The 24,536-nt window shown below is 42.0% G+C and overlaps 1 protein-coding gene across 5 annotated transcripts in view; it reads right to left on the reverse strand.

Annotated features, from left to right (window-relative positions):
- LOC110977382 (atrial natriuretic peptide receptor 1-like) overlaps positions 1 to 24,536 on the reverse strand; it is a 275,377-nt gene that overhangs the window by 85,919 nt on the left and 164,922 nt on the right. For all 5 annotated transcript variants that reach the window (XM_022231463.2, XM_022231460.2, XM_022231461.2 and 2 more), the window contains exon 2: positions 96 to 397. In XM_022231463.2, the coding sequence (XP_022087155.1) occupies positions 96 to 397 (302 nt within the window). The remainder of the gene's footprint in view (positions 1 to 95; positions 398 to 24,536) is intronic.

The raw sequence follows: 24,536 nt of genomic DNA on the forward strand, positions 1-24,536 counted from the left end.
AGGCGAGAGTGTCGAATCTGGTGCGACTCCCAGGTTTGTACAACTAAGGAAAGGGCAAGAGCACCCCCCCCATCCCCGGACTTTTTTTTTATTACCTCCTCTCCAACTGCATCGAAGCTGAAGTTGTAATCCCTCAGCGCACGCTCCTTCACCTCGGCAGCGAACGCCTCGAACTTGGGAGTTTCCGGCTTGCGCAGGGTGAATGTCATGAGGGAGCGGTAGGCCTGCTTGGCTGCCTCGTCGTCCTTGTCGCCTCTCTTCCAGGTGACGTCCCCGAAGTAATTGCTGTCGAAGAGGAAGATGTTGAAGAAAGCGTACTCCCCGTTCGTCATGCCCAGCTCGTGGGCGGCCAACATGATTTTGCGGATGGAGTCTCCTGATGCACACATTACCACAACTGTCGCATAAAAAAGTGAAAACCTAATCAACGGAACTGTTAAGAAAAAGCCCGAAAACGGGGCCGAAATGGTGCAAAATATCAAGCTCAAAGGCAGACTTACATCATGAAGATTCCAAAAACTGAAACTTTTTGACCTTGCTAAAAACTTGATACTTACACTGTCCTTTTTTTCGTATAACGAGAAAAAAAAACAAGAAAAATGCAGTACATTTCTCAAAGACCAAAATGTATCCAATAGTACTGAAAAAGGGTAAAACACCTGCACAGGCTTTAAATAAGACGCTTTGGTGTAAGGTAGGGGTGTAAGAAAACGTCTCCCTGGTGTCATAAGGTATCCAGCAATTAGCTCCTCTCCCGCTTTTCGATTTTGGGCAATATTTTATATTTAAGTTACCGCCCAAGTCCCTGGCACAGATTTACGCCACTGCTCAAAATAACCTTTCCCTTCTTGAAGAAACGGAGTGATAGTGTCCTTCCCTGAAACGCTCAATGTCCCTGTCTTTGTTTCGAACTAACATAAAGTTTTACAACTGCTACGTGTCCGGGTAATTCCAGAAATTAGGGGTCCAAAAGTGTGACATTTTTGTGTCCCTGTTACATCTGACCTTTGTTATCTGACATGGAAATATCACCGGAATTGATTTCAAACTATTACTATATGTTTGGCAATGGCAGGTAATTTGCATTAATTCATCACTCTTGGAAATTAGGAAATGTGTTCTGAACTTACAAAATCATATGTCAGATGTGACAGGGACATGAAAAAAATGGACCCCTATTTTTTGGAATTACTCGTTTAGCCTAAGTATCTTATGTACAAGGTTGATAACTATCAAGTGAATAGTCCAGCAAAACACAAGGTGCGACCCGTCCGTTTATTCTACATCTTATTCAGAAAGAGATTTCCATTCTGTAAGTTGATGACTGTTGCATGCGAGCATCCTTCGACATAATGAGCCATATTCCCAACTGGTGCTAATCTGTGTGCGCAAACAGAGACGGGTCGTCCAACACTTGCTCCAGAAAGCAAGTGTGATAAATGTCCTGGCTAAAAAATACGCCCGACCCTTGCGCTTTTTCTCTCATGCCGAAATTTAAGCATTTGGCCCTGTGTTTGGTCAGGAATGCGCTAATTATCTCCTACGGGAAAACATTCTGCGCCCTCAGTATACTGCCTATAAATCATCGGTGCGATTTGCGACCAAAGTTGAAGGGTCTTGGAGATTAGTTTTTGACGAATGGACGCTGGTAAGTTAGTTTCTAATTACCTGAACACGTTCAGGTCAAGCTTTGGTTCCTTTGGTCAGTCACGAGCTTCGTTAAGCCAGCTGAAATATAATGTCAGTCCGAAAAGGTTGTCAGCAAAGTGATTTCAATGTATAATGAAGTTTTCCTTAACGGTATGTTTACACGTAATTTTGTGCCGACTGGTGACAGATTCTCGAGGTGCGTTAACTCTAAGCCTTGACTTCCCGTATAGCAGTGGCATTTTAAAGTGGGACGCCCGTTACCCGCGAATGAACTGAAGCAAATTGCAAAATAATTCATAGCCTCATATGGAAACAACATAAAAGTGTACATCTTTCTACATCTTGACAAAGTATATCTTGACAACATAGAAGTGTGCCTCTAACTCTGAAACAACCCAACAATTTCCTGACTGACTTCTTTCATGGCGCACTCAAATTCAATTTATCCTTTACACGCAGAGTTCACCATTACCTTTGCCCTTACGTATTGTAAAGAAAACTCGATTTCCTGATTCCCCATCGTGGACAGGATTGTCCAAAGCGTACAGTAAACTAAACTTTATCCTGTCTTTCACAGGTTCATGGATTAGTTGTGCAGTGACATCAAAGCTTTCCGTCATTCAAGGAGGATGGACAACTGACAAATGGAACAGTCCTCCGGCAAAATCAATGCATAAAGTGGATTATATGGAGCTATTTTACACAGCCAATAAATCCTCCCAAAGTATACTACAGTGCGCGTGAACTTTCTCCGATCAAGTTTGAAATTAGCCATCTCTCGCTGTAAAAGTTCAGCTTAACCCCAATACTGATAAGGCCGTCGATCTTTAATCAACCTGTGTTTGCGAAAGTCTTTGTCAAACGCGTTTAGCTAAACTTGCTGGCTCTCCCCAAGATGAGATGCCATGATCAGCTTCTTGAGGGTTATAAAACCGAGGAAATACAATAATGCAATACCAAAATTACCAGTCCAGTAACTCGACTCAGGACCTAACCCTATATCGATACGCATAGGCAAACATAATTTCACTGGCTGGTGTTGACATAGTTGACATTGTGCAACTGGCGTCTTAGTAATTGAAACCATTTCTGGATATGGCTGCATCCACAACGCAGGTGAAGTATCCCGAGCCCTACATGCTCAGGTTACGCTTGCCGTCGACAGGATATTGCACTGCGCTTTCTGAGGGCTTACAGCGTAGTGATTTATCATGGGCACATCCGGGCTACTGGCTTGCTATCGTAGGAAGATAGCAGCAACGCAGGTGCCCGTGAACTCGACTCGCGTTTTCATGGGTCCTTTCCCGTAACTCCCCTTGCGGGATTTGTTAAGAGAATAATTTTCCTGCCTGACCCCAATCCTTCCATTCATACCGGTCCCATTTATGCTATTGACATGCATGACAACCGTGCGTGGTCAATAACTACTACTTGGATGAGGTTTTAGTGATATGTCAGAATGACTAAAGCACATAATTATGATATGAAACCAATTTTTCTTATTCTCTAATGTATGCGTACGTGTACATATGCTACTAAATCATTAAATGGGTGGTTTTATGAAGATTGTAATGTGCGGAAAAGAATGTTTAAACCTTTCGGATCCATTATTTTTTCATTAAAAATGTGTTGGTTTTTTAAACAAAGTAAACACATAACAAAGAAATACATGTAGGTGCAGACAAAATTCCTGCGGGTATCACATGTGAATCTTCAACGAAATTATGATGACACAAGAGAACAAACATAAATATGCGCTAGTCTCGCCCTTTCCAATGCAATCACTCCCAGTCCGTGCTCTATGGGCACCGCAACAACGCTGTCTTGGCAGGACATCATGAGGCAACTTGAGCTGGGACAGCGCCTTAATGCCGGGAACATCGCGTAATCCAAATAGTCTGTCAGCAAAGGAGATAGACGGGACAGATACGGCAGATCGTCCGCGAGTCCAAATAAGGTGATTATGATCTTTCCGAAGACAAACCACCGTCACTGCAGGATTAGGATTTGGGTTCCTGCAACAGCAACGAGCCATCCACATCATGTGATTGCAAGTGCATCATTCGTAATATCAGCTCGACCTACTTCGCTTACTCTCAAGACTGGATTACGATTTCATTTTGCGATGATAACGCGTTTGCAACCATACACCCCCAATCGTCCCACTTCAGATTCAACGCCAAATCATAGGAAACGAACATTAAAGTCTTCACACTAAAATACTTTTTGAGGTCACATGCTGTACTTGTACTTCCGTACTTCCGTCTGAAGATAAAGCATGTCCCGCCTGATGACTAACAGAAACCTAGAATTAAATCAATTGGGTCCCGAAAAGAGGTTCCACCTATACCGGAGCACTCAAAAAATGACGGTTTTGAAAAGGTTTGTAATAATAAGTTCAGGTTATCTCGCTCCATTTCACCCTTGAAGAATTTTGGGTAATAATGTTTTAATATTAACAGAGTTATAGCGCTATCAACAAGCAAAATATGGCACGACTTTCGGTTTTCCTACAGCTTCAAAGTGGCCGACACCAGGTTGACTTAACACTATCAGTGCATTTGCATGATGTCAATCGGCAGTCACATCAATTGTCAAATGAAAACGGTCTCATGGTTCGCCGTATAAACCTGCTGAACACACACCACGCCTGCATCACGCAAACAAGTCCTATACCATTACAGATCTCATCACTCTGTGTCGTTTGACGGATGGATTACACGAACTCCCATCGACTTCCTTGACCGGCGTTACAGTTCGTGCAGTTTGGTAGGTATCAACTCGAACCCATAGTAGATGTATTGTACAGTACATGTACATGAGAAAATAAACATACAAATACGAAACAAGGAACTGAGAGTGATTTTTGAACCACGATAGTTTTTACCATTGAGCAAGCCGAAGCATTGACGTCGTCGAACATTTGAGAGAGGCAAGCAAATACTGACAAGCCATCAACCGGGGAGGGGTCACTTCTCAAGAATTTTCGGAGAAATGGGACATTTTTATCCCTTTTTACATATTTTTTTGGGTGGTCGGTTCTTCCTTTCTCCGTTTCCCTTTTTTCCCGGGGGGAAGGTCCCCCTGTCGCCCCCGGTGTATCTTTGGACATTAACCGCCTCATTTCATACCGTGAACCAATGAACTACATACGACTTTATATTTCGGAATCGATAACAGGCAAACATGTCTTTTTTTTAAACATGTGGCAGTTATTTGAATTTACATAAGAAGTATATATACATGGTTTAACGAGCGGCATATAGAGCCTGTTTAAAGGCTACATGGCAATTGAGTGACAACGTTCAACATTCAGTTTGACTGGAATGAAAAGCACATTATACTGTGACATTTTGAAGCACAATTTATTTCTCGTCCTGCAGCCAAAAGCATTATCAACGTTCCTCCGGGGGTATCCTCTTTTCAGCAAGAGAGGCATATGTAAATGCAAACGAAATGAATCCCGGTTATAAGGACATGACATGAGCGTCACAGTCATTCAGATAATCCGCCCACAACCGGGCCGCATTTTCAATTACAAAAATTAAGTTTGGGGGGCTCAGCTCGGAGCCGGAGAGGCGCAATTACGTGACTCCTCATGCCAGTGGAACTGATCTGAACCGACACTGCCCAGTGCCCCCAGTCGACATAATGTGAGAACACCAACACGCGTTGCTCACATCCACACTCGAAGAAAAACTATCATTTGGAACATTACAGCAAACCTCTGCAAAATAGGAAACTATATTATTCCAAACTACAGTTCGGTGGTGAAGTCAACACTGAGACACCCGCTGGTCCAACAGACCACACTTTATGCCTGGTTAATATAAAAGAAATTTACTATATGAACCCTCAACTATGTAACAAATCCGTTAAATCAAATTTTAGGAAATTGTATTAATTGAAGATATTTGATGAACCAATTCCGACATGTCACACGAACCCAGCTCAAAATGAAACACCTGTTTTACAATAAACCACACTAACACTGTATGCAGACCCTATAACAGTATACAATATAAAACTACATACGACACGCAGGTGTCGGTCTATTAAAAACTACCCTTCCCGGATATACAAGAAGATAAAAAAGGCACTGTCAAATTAACACCCCCTTCTTCGGCAACCCCAAACCAAACGAGTACGGGGCTAGGAGACTTCAAACATCAATGATGGTAGTATCCCCCCCCTTCGGTTCTCTCCTCTGCCATCAGGTAATAAAACCCAAAATGATTGACACCTACATGTATCTTGCACCGTAAAATCCAGGCGTGTGGCTGTCGGAACACTCTAGAAAGCAAAACCTCTTTGGTACGGCTCATGGGCCAAGCGCACGTGCATGCACGCGGAAATGTAGGGCCAGCAACGAGGACTTTTTACAGCGCGAGTATGTACATGTACCGAAAGAAAAATGATACATCTACGCTGGAAATTCATTTCTGCTTCTGCTGTGTTTTTATGGGAAAATCCCTTCGAAAGAAGCTCGGTTTAATATTACATTCAAAACAAGACCGCGTTTCCCTAAAATATTACATGTCAACGACGTAACAAGAAAACTACAAACGCGTTTTATGATCCGACCGAATCAGGTCTTTATGTCGTTTCTTCCTTGATGAAAAGCTACGATGTGTGTGAAAACATCACTGATATCATTAAACCACCGTTCATTCTCTGCTCTTTCGTCAGTCTATGTTACATACGCCAGATGCCACACTGTCTCCGAAATGATGCTTTCCCTACAGCTTCTTTCACGCGAGCACTGACACCTTTACGCATGCCAAATTTGCCATGCAGTTTCACACTACAAAACCTGCCGGACCATGCTCGGCCACTCAATTTCAAGCGTGGCTGGGTGCTAACACTGACACGCGCCATATTAGTCTCTTCTCCGAGCAACTTTCTTTCAAAGGTGTCAACCGTTGTGCCCAAGCCATGGCCGGGTCGCTTCCCCGATGTTTATGCAGGATTACCCCAACGCCAGATCTCACTTGGTGAATAGGCGGAAATCGAAGCAATGCTCAGGTAGGATCCCCAATCACCGGGGGTATATAAACATGTGCATTCATTTTTGAACTTGGAGAAAAAAATAACACGAGCATCTCCTGCCTTAGCTTATGGCGTTTGTTAATGAACTTCATGACAACTGCAGTGCAGCACAGGGGTAGCAGTAACATGGGTGCTGACCTCATGGACGCCGAAACGTCAGCCTCAAATGAAACTAACTACAGTACCTCCACTTGGAGTAGGCCCTATACTGCATTTGTATTTAACAGTTCAGTGGAGAAAAAAACAGGTCATCCAAACACTGGATTTTTGTTTAAAAGCAAGCGTCGTTTGGTGTTCGGAAGAAGCGCAAGCTATAGGTAACCACTTAATGATACTGCAATCATGCGTGGTCGATGTTTCAAGTGGTGCGATTCAAGGCGCGAAACGCAACGCCTTCAAACTTAACTTCATAACGCCCAAGCTCATAAAATGTAGATTGGAGAAGAGGCTACGTGGTGTTACAAATGAGCCATTATTCATGGCAGTGAACAAACTACACAACCTTGACGGCTTCTGCTAGCGAGGCATGGAAATGAAGAGAAGTCTACTGCATTGCAAATAAATTATTAACGATCAGTTTATGATGCCTCACATCACAACACATCTCTCTCCAAGAAAAAAGTGACAAAGCGTTTCAATATAGGGCCTGTGAAAATATTACCTCCTGTGTAGATGCCGATCACGGTTAAAGTACAATGACGCACTCAGTATCATTTCGTCATTTATGCATAAGACCATTACAACGTTGAAAGTTTGTCAAAAGAAAGTCTCATTCGACACTCATAATAACAAAATATTGCCTGTACTTTAAATACTAAAAAACTGAAGGGAAATAAAAAGTAATGTGTTTGGCAAAATATCCTTTTCCTGAAAAAAATCTTAAAACGCAGCTAAGTTACAGAATGGGCATAGAGGTGTCCACCTTCACGTTTGTCTCAATCCGTTTCTAAACAAAGCTAAGTCACCTCGGGCCAACACGGACTGTTAACTGCCCATTGACTAATCAGGTGTAACAAACCACCACTGTAAAAATAGATGAGACGACAAAACTATTTCCCTTACTGAAGACAAGCAACTGGTTACAGTTCCCTTGCAAGTGTATCGAACTAGTTTCCTACTTTGTAGTTTCACCAACACGTTTCAGAACGTTCAGTGTTGATGGGTGTGCATCCTCATTTTCCATTACAGCACATGCTCCGGGGGATGACAGACAAGTTTCAAGCGACTGACGACGGTACATCAACTAGTAGAGTTAGATTTTTCTGTGTCTCGGGTCATTACATATAGAGCTTTTACACCACGTTAATTAAAGAGACACCTTCAATGACAGCAAATTATGCTAAGACATCTGTAGGTCAGAACAGGCGTTTCACTGCCCTAATGAGGATGGAAGTAAGGCAAGTTCTTGAAGGTGCATATTTTGCACGCCTATATAGTTGCCACTTCACGAACCATACAACCCTGTTGACATACGTGTCCCCGTCCAGCGCCTTTCAAATTAAAACTTATTTTCTTTCAGCGAATCCCCGTCCAAACTAATGCGTCTCTACCTTGCGGAAAGACCACACCAGTCAGGCCTCCCCCACAAAGGGCGCCAATGTGCATTTCAGTTACCGCCTTAATGGGATCCGACTCATGTCCTGCTACTCTTGTCGAGGCAGATTAGTTTTCCGGTAATCTCCCCCGGGGTACGCACGATGCAGCCCTGGGAATTCGACAAGGTACGAGGAGTGCATGCAAACAAATGCAAATCCATGATTTAAGAACAAAACAAAAACAAACAGATACATTATACTTGCGTTAATTTTCATGGAGCGTATAAATTCCTATTACACACTACAAGAATCGTTCTCACAAGAAATTCTGTGGTCATTATAATATGCCCTTTTCATTGAAAGTTTCTCGTAAACGCAACGTTCCACATCCAAAATTATTTTCTTTCCTGTTTGTCTTTACTATACTTACAGTTACGTGGAAAATAAAGGAAGAATGAACGAATGAATGAATGTGCCTTGGATGTATCGATGTGAATGACGGAAAATTGATATTTTGCTCAAGGGCAGTTGAAAAATACGTGAAATGTCACATTCTAGGATTCTATGCACGAATACAAAAATGAAGTCCTACTTGTTCATTATCACGACATTGCATAAAATAATTACGGACCGACGATGTTAATCCTTTTCAATGACAAATGAATGTATTTTACAAGGTGAAAACTATCCATTTTAATATGGACCTGGTTTGGCGTGGCATCTTTGGTTTTTTGCTTACTTACGTTTATTGTTGGTGTGTTTGTTGTATTTTCGCCTGCGTGTTTGTTTGTTTGTTTGTTTGTTTGTTTGCCTTGTTTCCCTCATTGTCTGTTTCTGTGTTTGTTTGAAATTGCACTCTTGATATTGTCATTTTCATATTTCGTGTCGTGTTTTGTAATTTTTACGTAATTGTATTTTAATACTATAATACATTTTTATTTCTTGTTGTCTTTTACATATATTTTGCCTCAGATATTACCTACTAAAAAAAATAAATGACATAAACAAACAGGAACTACGAAAGAGGATTTGGTTGGGGGGTATCAATCAGTGCATCGTCTTTTGGCCAGTCGCGGGGACCAAGTGAAAACTGATCTGTTTTGCTGTGAACGAATTTGTCTCGCCTTATTCGCTAGGACTGCTTAGGCACCATGCCTGAAATAGAAAAGGCGGGAAATAAATGGCGCTGAAGACCGAGAATGACGCGTGTCAACCAAGATGTAGAAAGATCTCCCAACTGAAGTAATGTCTAGTGACAAGAGAACCGGCCAACGGTGCTTCACCCCGTGTCGTGTTGGGACCACATTTCAAGCAGGCCTCCATTTTCGTTGAAAGCATCGGGCTATACTGCATTCAGCATTAATCAATCATGACAGATTTATGCCTTCTTTCGCATATTCTAAAAAGAGAGGGCAATACATTCTCAAAGTGGTCATGTTGCTTTGTATCTCACTACTAATACGAATAGACGTCCGTGCTGTGACAAATTGATGGCCATTTTTGTTGTATTAATTAAACCGTCGTGGAAGTGATACATGCTCTTTGGAAACCAAAAGATTGGAATTCAGTTGCACGGGGTGGTTCAGCATGTTTGACATATTTAAAATTTGAATTCTCGTGACTGAAAGCATTGCTGGCAGTGAAGCAAAGTAAAGGAAGACTACTATCCGTGCATTGCTCATAAAGCCGTGATGACGCTATGCAGACATCTACCAGACCATTCCAGAACTTGTAAGATCATGCAGTTGTAGTTCAGGCGGTACAAGGTTTGTCGAAAAATCTCGGACAGTCACAGGTACCATTCGCGACGTAATACTCGGTATACTCACATTTTTCAGACACAGTAAATTTAAAAGTTGCAACTGCCAATGTTGGGAACTATGACGCCTAGATGTAAATTCTCTTTACATTTATCCCGGGATAGGGAACAGTAAGAATGCCTTTCGGTACGAGAGATAATGTAAAATCAAATGACAAGCTGTCTAATATCTTTCGAAATTGACATGCAGGTGGAACAACCCATCGTTGTAAGTCAAAATCTTAATACCTTTCAACATATACATGCAGATACATGGATATTATATTGCTATATAAGAGATGTTTCATGTATGACTGTAATGCCGTTGCTTGGACCAACAAAACCTTCCCAATTATTGTGGGTTTTGGATCAATTTGTGACTAAATCTCATATCTTGCGGGATGGGGAGGGATAAATCTGTGTTCGTAAAATGTCAATTTTAGTTTTATTTGGCTAAAGAGTGGCTGTTTTGATTGGCTGCACGTTTACACGAAGATGCCGAGACGGCGACGCCGAGACGGACCCAAAGAGGCTATTAAGCTGATTGAATGAACGTGGCCAAAGTGATCCATTAACATGTTGTCAATGAGAGAATATACACTTTGTAGGATGTAGTACACGCGGAGATATTAATGACATGTAAAGACTGTCAGAGTGACAACAGCACAACGGACGACAAGTGTATTACATGTACCCAGGGCATGCCCAGGGTGACGAATCTAAACTGTAAGTCTGAGATGCCAACAGAAGAGCTTTTTACTTTTTTCTTCCCTGTGAACACTAACTGGTGTAAATCCTCTGATTTCAATTATTTTAAACACGCTCGAAGGAGTGCGGGTTAAACTTTAATTCGGTTTGGCGCAGGACGGATGTGAACTAAACAAAGGAAGTCCGCTGCGCCCTGACTTCAGCTGTTCCTTGTGTTACACACTGAGAACTACTACAAAACAGAGAATAAAATCGCACTCAGTGCCACTTTTTCCAACGACACATTTTCCAATGTTATGTGTACATACATAACTTCCTCGATTTATTAACTGGAACCGCTGCTTTTCTCAAATCGTCGTTAAAAGTGCACGGACTACCATGGTACTGATTAAAATCGTGTTTATTGCAGTCATCACGGCTAAGTATTTGGTGAAACGTAGTCTCGAGCGATAAGGATAACGGATGAAATTTTAAGTTCTCGTGTACTGGAGATCTCGTTTTGCTTTGACCATAGACCAGGAGCCCAGGGCCAGAAGCTTACATGTATAAGTGCGAGGTAGACGGTAATAGAAACGCCAGCGGGAAGTTAAAATTATTTGTTAAGATTTACATCGATTTTTCTATTCCTCCATGAATTATGACTCGTGGCTACAGTTTCACGGTTGGACAGCTGACAGTGATAACAGGCGTCGGTCAAAAATTAACATATCGTTCCCCTAGGAAAACTCTAGCAATAAGCATCAATTTCATTAAAAAATACAACACAACCTAAGGCAATGCAAACTGAAAACAAACCGCTTACCCTGTAGTACAATGAACCAATAACGCAAAACCACGATCAGTGTTGATATTTATAAATGAATGTCCCGTTTTTCAGATTTTTTTAACCCAAGTGTCCCTCTACTGCTCATTTTTCATATAATGAGGAAGGTATTCGTATCATGCATCGCCAGTGACTTAAACGTCGTTTAAGCGTACATGTAATTACCCCATTTGCGTCATTAAGATAAATGATAAATCGAGTCTTTCCTTCTCGAGGGACCTGCGAGACTTCCTCAGTAACGGGGCACAAGGGACATTCCTATTCACTCTTATAACCTACAATCAAACGCACAAAAATCATCTTGTAATGGATTGAAGTGCATGTTTTGTCATGCCTTGTAAACATTAGGAGTTCACAAGGAGAAGAACCTCAAAGGTAATAAAGCGATCCATCCTGGGCATGACAGCCACTGCCTTGCTTAATCTGCTCTTTCTTGTCGTTCTACGCGAGTTGGTCGAGGCAGACAGGAAGGAAGATACCTGTCCTTTGAGTCCAAACGGCTTTTAACCGTAGGCATGAACCGCGTGGTTGAAGCACCCTACGATCGGCAGCACGATTTACACGAGGTGCATGGTGAGCCGGCACGGGTGTGATATGCATGGAGTGCCTTGACCTAGACGACGCCGGAAAGTAGCGCCCCGAGCACGACAAGCAACCACCAGCTCCGCTGAAGTTATTAAGTAACCTCCCCGTCTCAAAACAATATCAATATTTGCATCGTGTAAGGAGTCCGAGGGACCAAGTAGATAATGTATGCTATCACTCAACAGCCTGCTGAAGTGCAATGACAAATCTAGCTTGTCGTTTATTATGGAGGAAAATGGCTCCTGTAGATATGCCCTAGAGTCTGTGAGTCTTTGGAATCCCTTTTATCCACGTTCACACGGCGCAGGGCGTGATGTTACATCAGAGATTTACGATTTGCGCTGACATGGCAAGGGAACTGATGTGGCACTTTGCTTTCTGATGCGCAACATGAAACCAAGGTATGGCCAAAGATACCTTCTGCTGCCTTTCGGCTGATTAGGCCTACTCCACTGCAGCCTTTTCAAGTTGAGCTTGTCAAGGTTAGGCTGAAAAATATTGCTGATCATCAAAATACGCGCCAGTGCAAGCTCTGCAGCTCGACACATATCAGACATCAGACATATCAACCTCTTTTAAGTTCATTTTCACGCAAGCCATCTGTTAGTCCCTTTCAATCCATATCAATTTTTTGGTGGTTTGGACATCAGTTACTTGACTTTCAAAGATAAGAAGTGCCCTCTCTGTCATATCGAAGCAAACTCCCAGACAAAATAAAACATATTCGACAGGGAAAAGACTTCTAGTTTGGGTCCTAGGCCATGAACCTAAAGGCAGCAGAACACCAGACTGTCATCTGCGAGCGATCTCCATCACCATTCCGACCATGGATTCCATAACGACACAACAAATAAGGCCCATTCACTGTACACAGTAATAATTCTTTCCATAATCAAACACTGTCAACCTTTATCACAATGCAGGACGGTAAAGGCACATCGAAAAATGAAAATGTACCAAACTGGCAAGATGTTCAATTTTTAGTTAAGCGCTCATCGTCTCACGTACTACGGGCTAGCTTGTTTCACACGGATCTGGATCTCGATCAGTGATCCCGAAGCTGGTTCTCGCTATCCATTAGGGGGGTTCTAGTGTCAGTGACCAACGTCGGGTCATTGATCTCGATCAGTGATCCCGAAGCTGGTTCGTACTATCCATTAGAGGGTTCTGGTGTCAGTGAACCAGCACTGATCTCGATCCGGATCCGAGTGAAACGAACAGGCCCAAAGGTTGTCTTGGTACCACCGATGTTTTCTCTTTTACGAACTCTTTTCTCTTACATTCAAGACAGTTTTCCCCACGGTTGTTCGCTGCAAAGACTTAACAATATTCCCGATTATTTGTGTGTCACCTTTCAGCATCATTAGAAATTATATGGCGGGTGTACTAATCAGTGACGCTTATTACAAATTACACACAACGTCAAGAATGATGCAGTTTTATTAACTTCGCACGCAACTACACTTATTCCACACATCAGAGTGGGATGGCAAGACACCTCGTGAAACAGTGTAAAAGCTTATATCCGTCTCGTATTTCACGCTGGTCAAAATGTGTTTTTCGCATTTAATGCCAAGGCCGACTTGAATAAATGACCCTTAATCGTCATTATGAGCCTTAGTGTCCGACGGTCCCTCTTCCCATCATGGTCCCATGTACATGTAATACTAAAATGGATCAATATGACATGAAGACACAGAGGAAGCTGCTCACACGTAAAGAAAGCCGCACCAGGACACTCTTCCATTAACGGTAACTCCCTAGGGTATGTGTGAAATCACACTGAAATAGGAGGACTTAGCCCTGCTCGGGTTAACAAAATACTAATAACATGCCTCCGGATTAGTGCGAAGTTTGATTCCATTTGCGAAGTTAACAGCATCGGGAACTCCTTCGACTTATTCCTATACGAGACACTATCCAATTATGTTATTGACATGGTCGTAAAAGCACTTTGACCTAGCTGCGAAATCCAATATCCAATATCACTGAATTTTTTTGAAAAACTTGTTTACTCTTTTGTTGTGTACCTATAAGATACTATGCGTAGACATAGTATCTCAAAGTATCTCAGTATATACATGCAGTACCTATCTTGTGTGTACAACACAGTACTCGTGCAGATAAGATTCTTTGCGTGCAGTACATGCACGCCATATACATGTAGTACCATATACATGTACAGTACATGAGCATGATGTGCCAGGATGGAATACCCAAGGTATACGAAGGCCTGCATCAACGAAAAGCCTGCTTACGTGCCTATACAAAGCATGTAGTTTCGTGCACGTACGCGTAATGTACCCTTTACGAAAACGACTGCTATCGTGTGTATACACAAATGTTTTGTGAAGAAAAAGTAATGAAAAACATTTCAATAACAAGTTCGGGTCTTCGTACTCAACAGTGGTAAAGTGAAAAGTAAATACAAAATAAATTCAAACAAAACAAAGCAAAAATCCTACACACACTGCAAAAGAATTACATGTAGAACATCGCTTAAAAGCGTTATGCCCAACTGACATTGCCAATTAGCATATTCATGGTAGACATTTGGTATTGCATTGGGAAAATAAGGAACACTATAGCAGACAATCAGTTTCTCCCGTTACTGACAACTAATTCATTCTCCTTCTTCCACCTGAAAACACAACGCATTTTACCAACACCAAGGTTTGTCACGATCGATAGTCCAGTGAACCGTTCAAAACGTTCCTACCCTCGCACGACCAAGCTATGAGTTTCAACCCCACAAAATCACGTCCAAATGCTGACTGGGGCGTTCTTCGCTCATTTCATTAATAATAGCGAGCGTTTGCTGAAAGTGACACTAATTAGTTGTGGATCTATACCAGGCAAGATATGGGACGAAGGAGTACCCCCCTTACCCGTCCAATCCCTATACGCACTGTAGACTATTGTTACCTAACACACCCACCTAGAAGTCTGTAAAGAATTCCTGAGATTCCGATCAAACAATGACCAACACAAAGGCGGGGGGGGGGGTTTCTCCCCGCCCATATCTTGCTTCAAATGTGCGGATCGGTAATTCAGCTCGCTACGTGTACATGTATATATGCATTTCAGAATAGAGGCAGTGTTGCGCTCGCAACCTTGGCTGGGATAGCCTTTTTTCGCATTTCACTTAACTGTCGTTGGAATGGCCCGGTTCCATTGTGTTCTCCTATAGCAGTACTTAACGACATCTGCGCACAGCTTTTTTCTGAATACATCTATACAGTACCGTACCCACACATGAACACGCATTCCTGGCCGTCTGTTCTCTTCATGATAAAGTGTGAGATGAACCCTGTCCAAATGCAAACAGCTGCAGCTGGGAATGATTACACGTCCATGTTACCGATAAAAAGCCTACTTGGCAAGATGCATGAAATGGGTCCAAGATGAGTGAGTAGGATCTGCTTTACTAAAAGAATGTTTTGACCGGTATTCAAATTTAATATTCACCACGGGGACTCAGGGGCTTTGCTGTGATTTTAAGAATTTGCTTACAGAAATCAAGGCAGCTACTTTGTACTCAACTGGCATTATCGACCAATACTTATTTCAAGTCTACAATTATCGAGCCACTTATTCACGTTTATTACTAATGAAATAGTTAAATGATTGACAGCTCACTGGTACAATATTGTGAGTCGGATTAATATAGCCAGCCATGCTACGTCTGAAAGCAATATTAATTCCTATTCTTATGTATTTCCATTTGCGTAAACTTCTTTTGCCTACTGAGTGTTTACACGACTGAACTTTGGAAAACACATAAGGGGATATGGCTGTATATACATGTACATCAGCCTTGGCTGCGCTGAATCCTCTACAGGATGTCTCAGAAAAAAAAACCAAAACCCTGAGGAAAGGGGTTAATATGCCCATACCATGAAATATGATTATAATGTATAAGGATCTCTGAAAAGCAGAAGCAGTATTCTTTCTAATGATACCTTGATGGTATCCCTCCTGTCAGGCATGACTGAACACCATTAACTGTGAATTACGTAAAGTGACGTAACGTGTAAATAATCGGTGTGCCCCTGATATCTTATCCAGGACAAGCATGACAGAGGACAACCTCATTCACAGGTTTATCCAAAGTGTTACAACTGGATGCCCCATTTTCGAGACAATGGTGTTCAGTCATGCCTGACAGGAGGGATACCGTCAAGGTATCATTAGAAAGAATACTGCTTCTACTTTTCGGAGATCCTTATACATTATAATCATATCCCATGGTTTGGGCATATTAACCCCTTTCCTCAGGGTTTGTTTTTTTCTGGGACACCCTGTATAATTTTGGTATAACTTTGCGCACGCCCCAGGGAGTTAGGCTAAAAGGAACTGGACACTCAGACTTTTTTTCCCTAAAAATATGGACAATGATGCTCCGAGGGTATCCATGCCCGTTGAAATATTCATCATGACACAAAAATAAGTCTTCAATGCGAAATATCGGGCTAGGCACGCTTACTGCGACAACACGTCGTACGAATTAAATAACGCATAAGCCACCTCGAGCCTTGAACGTGTAGCTAGCATTATGTTTGCAAAGACGAGTTACTCGAAATACGATCAATTTCGACTGATCACGTTGGACGGCACCTCAACAATAAAGCTCCCTTAAATCAGGCCTTGCTGCCGAACACAGGCTCGTTTTCTAAGAGTAGTCCCAGGCGAGTTACTATACGGAGGACTCGCCCTATTTGCAAGAAATAAAAAGTCGAATAAAAGAGTGCAGCCAGTGAACCGAACTAATGAATTTATCTTAAATTCTCCGCAGAACACTCTGCAACACATTACGGCGTCAGTAGCGTACCTTATTGCATTAACCGAAAACTAACCTTAGAAAAAAGTTTGCACTGCGCTGAACGGGCTGAACAACAGAAACAAGAACACCGGAGAAATAAAACAACGCTGTATTATACTAGAACATCTCCTGGGAAATATTAAACACGTTAGCATTGTATCAGCAACGACGAGACTTATGACCTAGGTTACCAAGCAACGATCGAACTTGAATCGTCGCGAGGATAGCCAGAATGTTTCAGAGTTGATATTTCTGCTGGAAATTATGAAAGATCTGAGATATTCACTGACTGTTGGGGGACGAGATTGGATAAGTGAAAGAGCTTTCGTATTAACATGATGACTTAGGCACATTAAACAGGGTAAGTAGTGTGACGCCTCAAGACGCACATACATTTACACCTATTCATGTACATTGGTAAGTCACGGCCTTGCACACCACACACAACTTGAGCTTAAGGCAGATGTCAAGTCATATTATCGTCAGTCCAGAATCTATTCGGACATTCCACAAGGCACAATCATACAACAGGACCTCCAGTGACGTATGTGCAGGTGTGTGTTCGACTGTACTTCTCTCCCGAGTCCGATTCACTTGAGAATAGTCTCAATCATTCGCCTTGTTAAACTATAGTCACGCCTTATCGCACACGTTGCATTTTGGGTTGAATTCCGAGTGTTTCATGTCTGAGTTTGGATGAAGGAGAGAGAAAGAGTTCATTAATAATGCAAACAAAATCTGCGCCATCGATCTACATGTATACTACAGATAGCAGGGGGAGTGGGCTGCGAGTACCTGTGCGTTTCCACGCCATTTGCTTGTCAAAACACACTTGCTTCAAAGGCAAACATGTTAACCACAATTACTTGTTTACTGTAACACTACGATGAATAATAGACAGAACACGACCCGCTACGGGCAATATGCAATACAAATAATATCATATGTAAATACATGTAGTAAGGCAATTATAGACTGGGCATGCACTTGCCAGATTATTAAGCGTACAGGCGGTGTAGAATACAACATGGGAGAATGTGTGAGGTTGGAAATAAAAGTGCATTGATTACACGTCCATCCTGGTAGATATTCAAACAATCTTCTTGACAGGTATGGGCCTACAAATACAGAGGTCAGCAAATAAATTACTTTTGACTTGCTACGAGCAAAGGGCTTGCATGTGTGCGGGTTATGTGTGCCGACAATGCAAATAGACTTGTGTTCTTAAATAACCGAACTAGGAACGAAATACAACAAATAAAAACCACTGTAAAATATCCCTCACTTTATGTATCCAAACCGTCTAGACCCCCTAAGATATTAAATATTGATGGTTTTATTTTGGTTTCACTATCTGGGGACACTAACGGTGTCCTTGATGAACAGTATATCGCACATATAAATCCAAGAATATATTGTCTGAATGCATTGTGTAAGGATTGATATTTTTTTTTGCTCCAGGTTGACTCATAATTGCAACTACATCATTACCTGGATCACAATTTGCTTTAATAATCACAGGGCGGATTAACTTAATCTGTCGGTAATCAGTCCGGGTAACAACAGACAAGATCGCTTTCTAAACCTTTCATCGATGATGACTAAAAGGAAGATTCACGGAAGGAAGCAATGCATGACCCATGGCTCCAAGGTCAGCAGAAAGAGTAAAACCAGCTAATTTCCACCGCAACCAGTGTGCAAAATGAACTGGGGCGGTTAGCCAAACATGGTTCCAAAATGAAGCAATTATTCATATTAAGCCATATCTGATCGCCAATTTTGCTTTTCTTTTTTGCATGTTTTTAGATCAATACTTTTCTTAGAGCTTGTGTATTTCTAGCGAGCATGTGAAGTGAAACAAAATAAGGAATCAAGGAAGAGAAAAAAGATACAGGATAAGCGTAACTAATCAAACAGTGTTTGTTTCTCTAAATCCTGGATTACCTACAAATATAATCGACCCTCAGAAAAAATCAACCTTTATATTCTGCCAACCTTCATATTCAACGATACGACTCATGAAATTTGACGAGTTGAGAAATGAACTTCGGTGTTTTCGCTGACCCGTGGAAGGAATAGTATCATAAAAAGCATGTAAATACAGCTTTGGAAGGTACAGATTACTCAGGAGCGAAAAGTATTGTGTTATTCAAGACGCAAATGGCAATCCGTCCTTGTGTGATTGTAAATTTAAAATTAAAAAACGCTCAACTGAAATTGATAACTTGGAAACAAAGAAGAGTATGACATTAGAGGGTCAGGCTTTGTAACGAGCGTTTGCACTGTAAGCATATAGTTCAATGTCTTAGATATCATTATACTTACCTTCGACTCGACTTTAAAGCTGCAGAACACGTTGTAAGCAAGGACTAAGTTTTGTTTGTTTGGGGCTTTCCAGTGCACTATTGCGATATCGTTGTCTGGTTCCCTAACACTACTTTACGTTTTGTGTTGTCTTCTGCTTTTTCCGCCTATATCGTTTAGCGCAGATTCGGACAGAACCCTTATACCGTCTCGGAACATAATTCAGTTCACCGATTTTTCTCGGGAAAAGTACACAACCCGAGGTGATTCGATCGATGTTGTAAAAACCGCAGTAATGGTGTAGAGGCATCCAGGATTTGGCATCGCCAATTGCAAAGCCCTTCATCCATGGACGAACTCGTGTATACACATTCAGTGGACTGTAATGCAGTAGATTCCGCACAAGGCCGCATGGGAAATCACGCCTGTTTGAAACTGGGAAAACGCGAGACCTCTTTGTGACGCGAGCGAACGCGTGAAAGAGAGAGAGAGAGAGACGTGACTGGAAGCCCTGATGACGCTGTACAAACACGAATTTCCCAGGCGTGATCCAAGCTCCAAGTTTAATTTGAAATAAATTGAGTCGTTACACGTCGATTTCTTCGGACCTATTCAAAATAAAAAAAATATGCGAACGACGTGCTCACAACATAACCCTGGGCCACAAGTTATCCCAAACGAGCGAAGAAAATGTGATACGTTAAGGTGCCTTGCAAAGAGTACGTTTTTTTCTTCGGTTCTGTATAGGCACGTGCGTTTCATGCTTTCTTACATGTATATCATGTACAAATTCAATTAACACTCTCCACAGCTCACAGGCATGCGGGGTCGAAATACTTGCATTTGAAAAGACGCTTTTAGTCGGGTAAGCTACTCTCTCATTGGAACGACACTTGTCAATAATTGCCTCAACTCGGTATTAAAAAGAATAATCTCACTAAACTTTGTGCTGTTCATTACGGCACAACAGTACAGTTGTATCGAAGGCCAACAAAGCGTGATTGATGAAGTAATTATTTTTATTATAGCTCCAGGTCTGAAACGGCCAGCACTTACTTCAGAACTAACAAAGCGATGTCGAGAACATTACAAACTGAACTGAACAGCTATTACACCATTTAATAAGCAAGGGGAAAATGGAATCCGGAAGACTACGCCACTTCACGTTTGTGCATTGCATCGATGTTGGACACTGACTGAAACACAGATGGGGGAAAAGGGAGTTAAAAAGGTTCCCATGCCATCCTCTCAAAAAGGGCGGGTAATTGTTGAAGAATTTATCTTGACGAAATAATTTGCAACTGGGTCATTCCATGAGGTTTGGGCACAATTAGTGACGATGTCCATTGTTACGTGGGTTCCGTAAAAGTTAACAGCTATTTCCCTGCGTGTGGATTCAAAATTATTCATCTTGCAAGGCTAGATACAGAGGTGTGTATTATTTTAACAGAGTAAATGACCCGTTCTGCCCAGTCACCCATGTAACAAGGACACCGTCACAAACTGTACCCTAAGCCCATGGAATGACCTAACGATGGACTCACTTATCGCTTAAAGCCACAACCCTTGAATAACATAACAGTATTCCAGTAGCAATATACCCGTGCATGCAAACGTGTACAAGATATGAAGAAAAAAAGATGAACCCAACACAGCAGATATGACTGGCTCCAATTATCTCTCCTCTAATAAGTCGGCAGAACTGACACACCGCTTGTAATAATGCTGCGCTTGCCTCAAATAACGCCTTGATCTAATTACGGAATGAAATTGTAGACCAACTGTCGGCAAACAGATGACCTACACAGGAGGAAAAAAGGCCATTTGGCTCGCCTTGCACCGAGTCCTTGCCACTAACCTACAGTAATAAGCGATCGAACGCATTTGTTTTCCTCTCACAGATCGGCCATTTTTATTTTCAAACTCCCACCTTTCTTCCAAATACTGAGATGAAAAAGAACTTGTGCGTTAACTTACAGGTTCCCGGGCAGCAACAGAGATCGTGTCAGGTCTGGTGGACGTTTCAAAAGCGGGATTGCCATGAAACATACTCTAGAATATCACACAATTGACAGGACTACATTGGATTGAAGATCAGGCATGCCTTACATGCGAAGAAGAGTTTACTTTTAAGCGTTCCATCATTTACTTGAGAATAGGAGCGGAACACGCTACAAACGGAAATCAAATTACATGTACAACCTTGTGAATATCAAAATTCAACTTCCCACCGTCAGTAATGAAGCTTAGAATAAGGCTGAATTTCCGGTTTGGTAATGACACGACAGCACAGTGTACACAAATGGAGCATCATCAACGGAACCATTATTACTCCATCAGCTTGGTTACCACCGCACAGTGCACTGGCATAAAATATGCCCAATACACCAACTCTAGACTAAGACATCTACATTCATTAGTTTCACGTGCATAACGCTATTTACAAATTAAACAAGCATCTTCCCAAATGTACATAGCACACATTGTTGCGCGGGATAACCACGCTGGATTTCGGCTATGCGCGGCACCATCGGTATTGCGCATAATTAGCCAGTGCGGATAGTTGAGTGACGGAAGACCATTTATCTCTCTTGATCAGCCCATTAGCGTTACAACTTTTATCGTCTGAAGACGACCATGCCGGATGAAAGGAAATCGATAAGACTTACAGTGCCAGTCTGAGGGGTGATGTGACAAGGACCAATTAACAAATACAAAGCGAGGAACGTGGAACAGACGCTTCCAAACCTGAATAATCAGCCTGTCGTTATACATTCACATCAGAGAGAGGGGGGGGACAAAAACCGCCTCACGAATAATTAATAAAGACGGCTTGGAAATTACTTTCGGGGCTACTACGAATAAAACCACCACCGTGGTATAAGCACTTGAAATTAATTACAACAAAATAAAAGTGTGTCAGTGTGATGAGTAGTGACAAAGACCAATGTACAAATATAAAGAGGGGAACAGAGAATCGACAAAAACACCAGAGTAAAGGCGCAGAAATAATCAGTAAAGACGGCTTGATATTGACGCATTCGGTTTCTGGAGTAATGCAATTAACATTGCATTCTCACCAGTTTGAATTATTTCACGAAAAATAACGCCGATTTCCCTGCAGTTAACTGAAGAAAAACCTTTTGAAACAGTGAATTTAAATAGTGACTTTTAAGCTACTTTCTACGCAGTGTATTAATTTTCCGAATAATTTGGTTTTAAATGCTTTAAAATCACGAAATCATTTCTGTTGTTGTGATTCCAAGAAACCGGTATTTGTTATAACACTTCGGGGTCCTGATTTTTCATGGCATGAAGCAAGATTGCGTTAAAACTTCCGTCACATGACAGTGCTTTGGGAGAGAAACATAACTTTACACGTTGTTCTAATAGTCGCTTCGAATGCAAGCAGAAGTCTGTGCATTCGACTGCATGTACATGTGCATGTAATGCAGTATCCACTAACTTTTAGCTTGGATTAAAAAACCGGCATTTGAATCTATACGCACACACATAAATTCTTCACTTCATGTTACCCGGTACGCGGATTCAAGACATCCCTCAGAAGTTCGTTACTCAAGTAGGCCCTATCGCGCAACCTGAATACGGCAAAGCGAATGAACTTTTAAAGGAGTTCAAAGGTTCAAATTTAGTCGGAGGTAGGGGTAAACTTGTGCAAAATATTTGCAAAGACTTTGCATAGCAAATGGCATTAAGTACTGAGCTTGGAACTGTCTGACGAGTCCTCCTGATTTATAGGCTTGCCCTGCTAGTTTTGAGACGTTGACTTTCCAACAAAGTGTAAATTCGGAATTTATTCGGCCCCCAAGAGAATGCTTTGTAAAGACAAGTTGAGCCTGCCTTCGACTGAGTGGAGTGCCGATTGAATCTGGAGGCGACCGAGGCCTTTCGTGATGAGGTGTTTTATCGATATTCACGGTGTGTCAAAGTGAACAAGTTCCGTTTGGTGCCGCAAGGCGTAGCCGAGAAAAAAAAAACTCGGGACTGGATAGGCTCGAGTTAATAATATCGTACTTGACATGTTGCAGACAATAATTCTGGCGGATTTATGAGATTGGGCAAGTAGTGCATGGTGGTAAATGGCGTAAGTTCTGGTTGAAACGACTGTCACCCAGTTCAATTATTTTAGGAGTCCAGCGCTATTAAGGGAAAGCGGCTAAGGTAGAAAGATGATGGGTGTTGAGTGTTACAGTATTCCGAAGGTAAACCGGAATTAGCGCCCAAACTGTCTGAAGCGGGAGCCAGCATCTCCTTCGTGTTTTCCCTTCCAGAACACAGGCTCAACGGCACCTAACTGGATCCACAGCTATCAACTTTAGCATTCATGACAGGCTTGTCAGCCGAGTCTTCGTGCCGGGCAACTGGGAGAGTCACAAGGCTCAAATGATGAAGTCCCCTCCCTCCCCACATACAATTTAGTGGCAACATTTTACATCCATCAGTCTGGTTGCCAGCAGGGGCCTTTGCTTCCTCGACGCAACCACTTATCGGGTGTTATTTTAGTTCGGGCTAATTATCCCTCTAATCCAATTTCAAGTCCGCTAATAGCTCGCCTGGGGACGTGCCCCACCAAAGACTTTTAAAATTCATTTACGCACATCCGGGATTACGCGGGAATTTCCCGTAAAACTGGAAAACAAGACTACTGGTTACAAATTGTATAGAATAGGCACGATTCCAACGAGGCAAATACGCACTCAAAGATTCTGAAGTCAATACACGCATTACAGATAATTCATGTAGCTGTTTCTGAATGGCGTTCTAGTAAACGAATGTTATACGCGAGCCGGAGGAACTTGGAGGTGATTTAAAGATGAGAAGACGGGAAGCATGTGTGATTATTTTTGGGGGGCAATTTAATTAAGAAGAGGGGCTTTCCTCGGCGTGTTTTGCTAGTGACTTATTGGAGTCAGCTTTGTTAAAGCAATGCGTAATTAAGCTGCAGGGGGTGATTAACTGGCGCTAAAAATACAAACACATTACCCAATGACTGTTACATCACCGCTCGGCTAATTACTTGGGTTGAATTAAACCTGTACACTGTTGCGGATTGAATTAGGTACAACCCTTTTTCAAGTTCTTGCTCACGGAGAACCATATAGACTATACTGCATCCACCCTGTTGTCCCAAGTTGTTGATATTTCTGTTGATTTATTCAAGGCATGCATGGAAGTTGCAACGGTACCTTCTCGGTATGCACTCACTTATATTGTGTACATCTGTTTTCATTCGGTTGCTCC

Source organism: Acanthaster planci, linkage group LG08, assembly GCF_054643075.1.
Source record: "Acanthaster planci isolate LZ-2023a linkage group LG08, COTS_SCS, whole genome shotgun sequence".
NCBI lineage: Eukaryota > Metazoa > Echinodermata > Asteroidea > Valvatida > Acanthasteridae > Acanthaster > Acanthaster planci.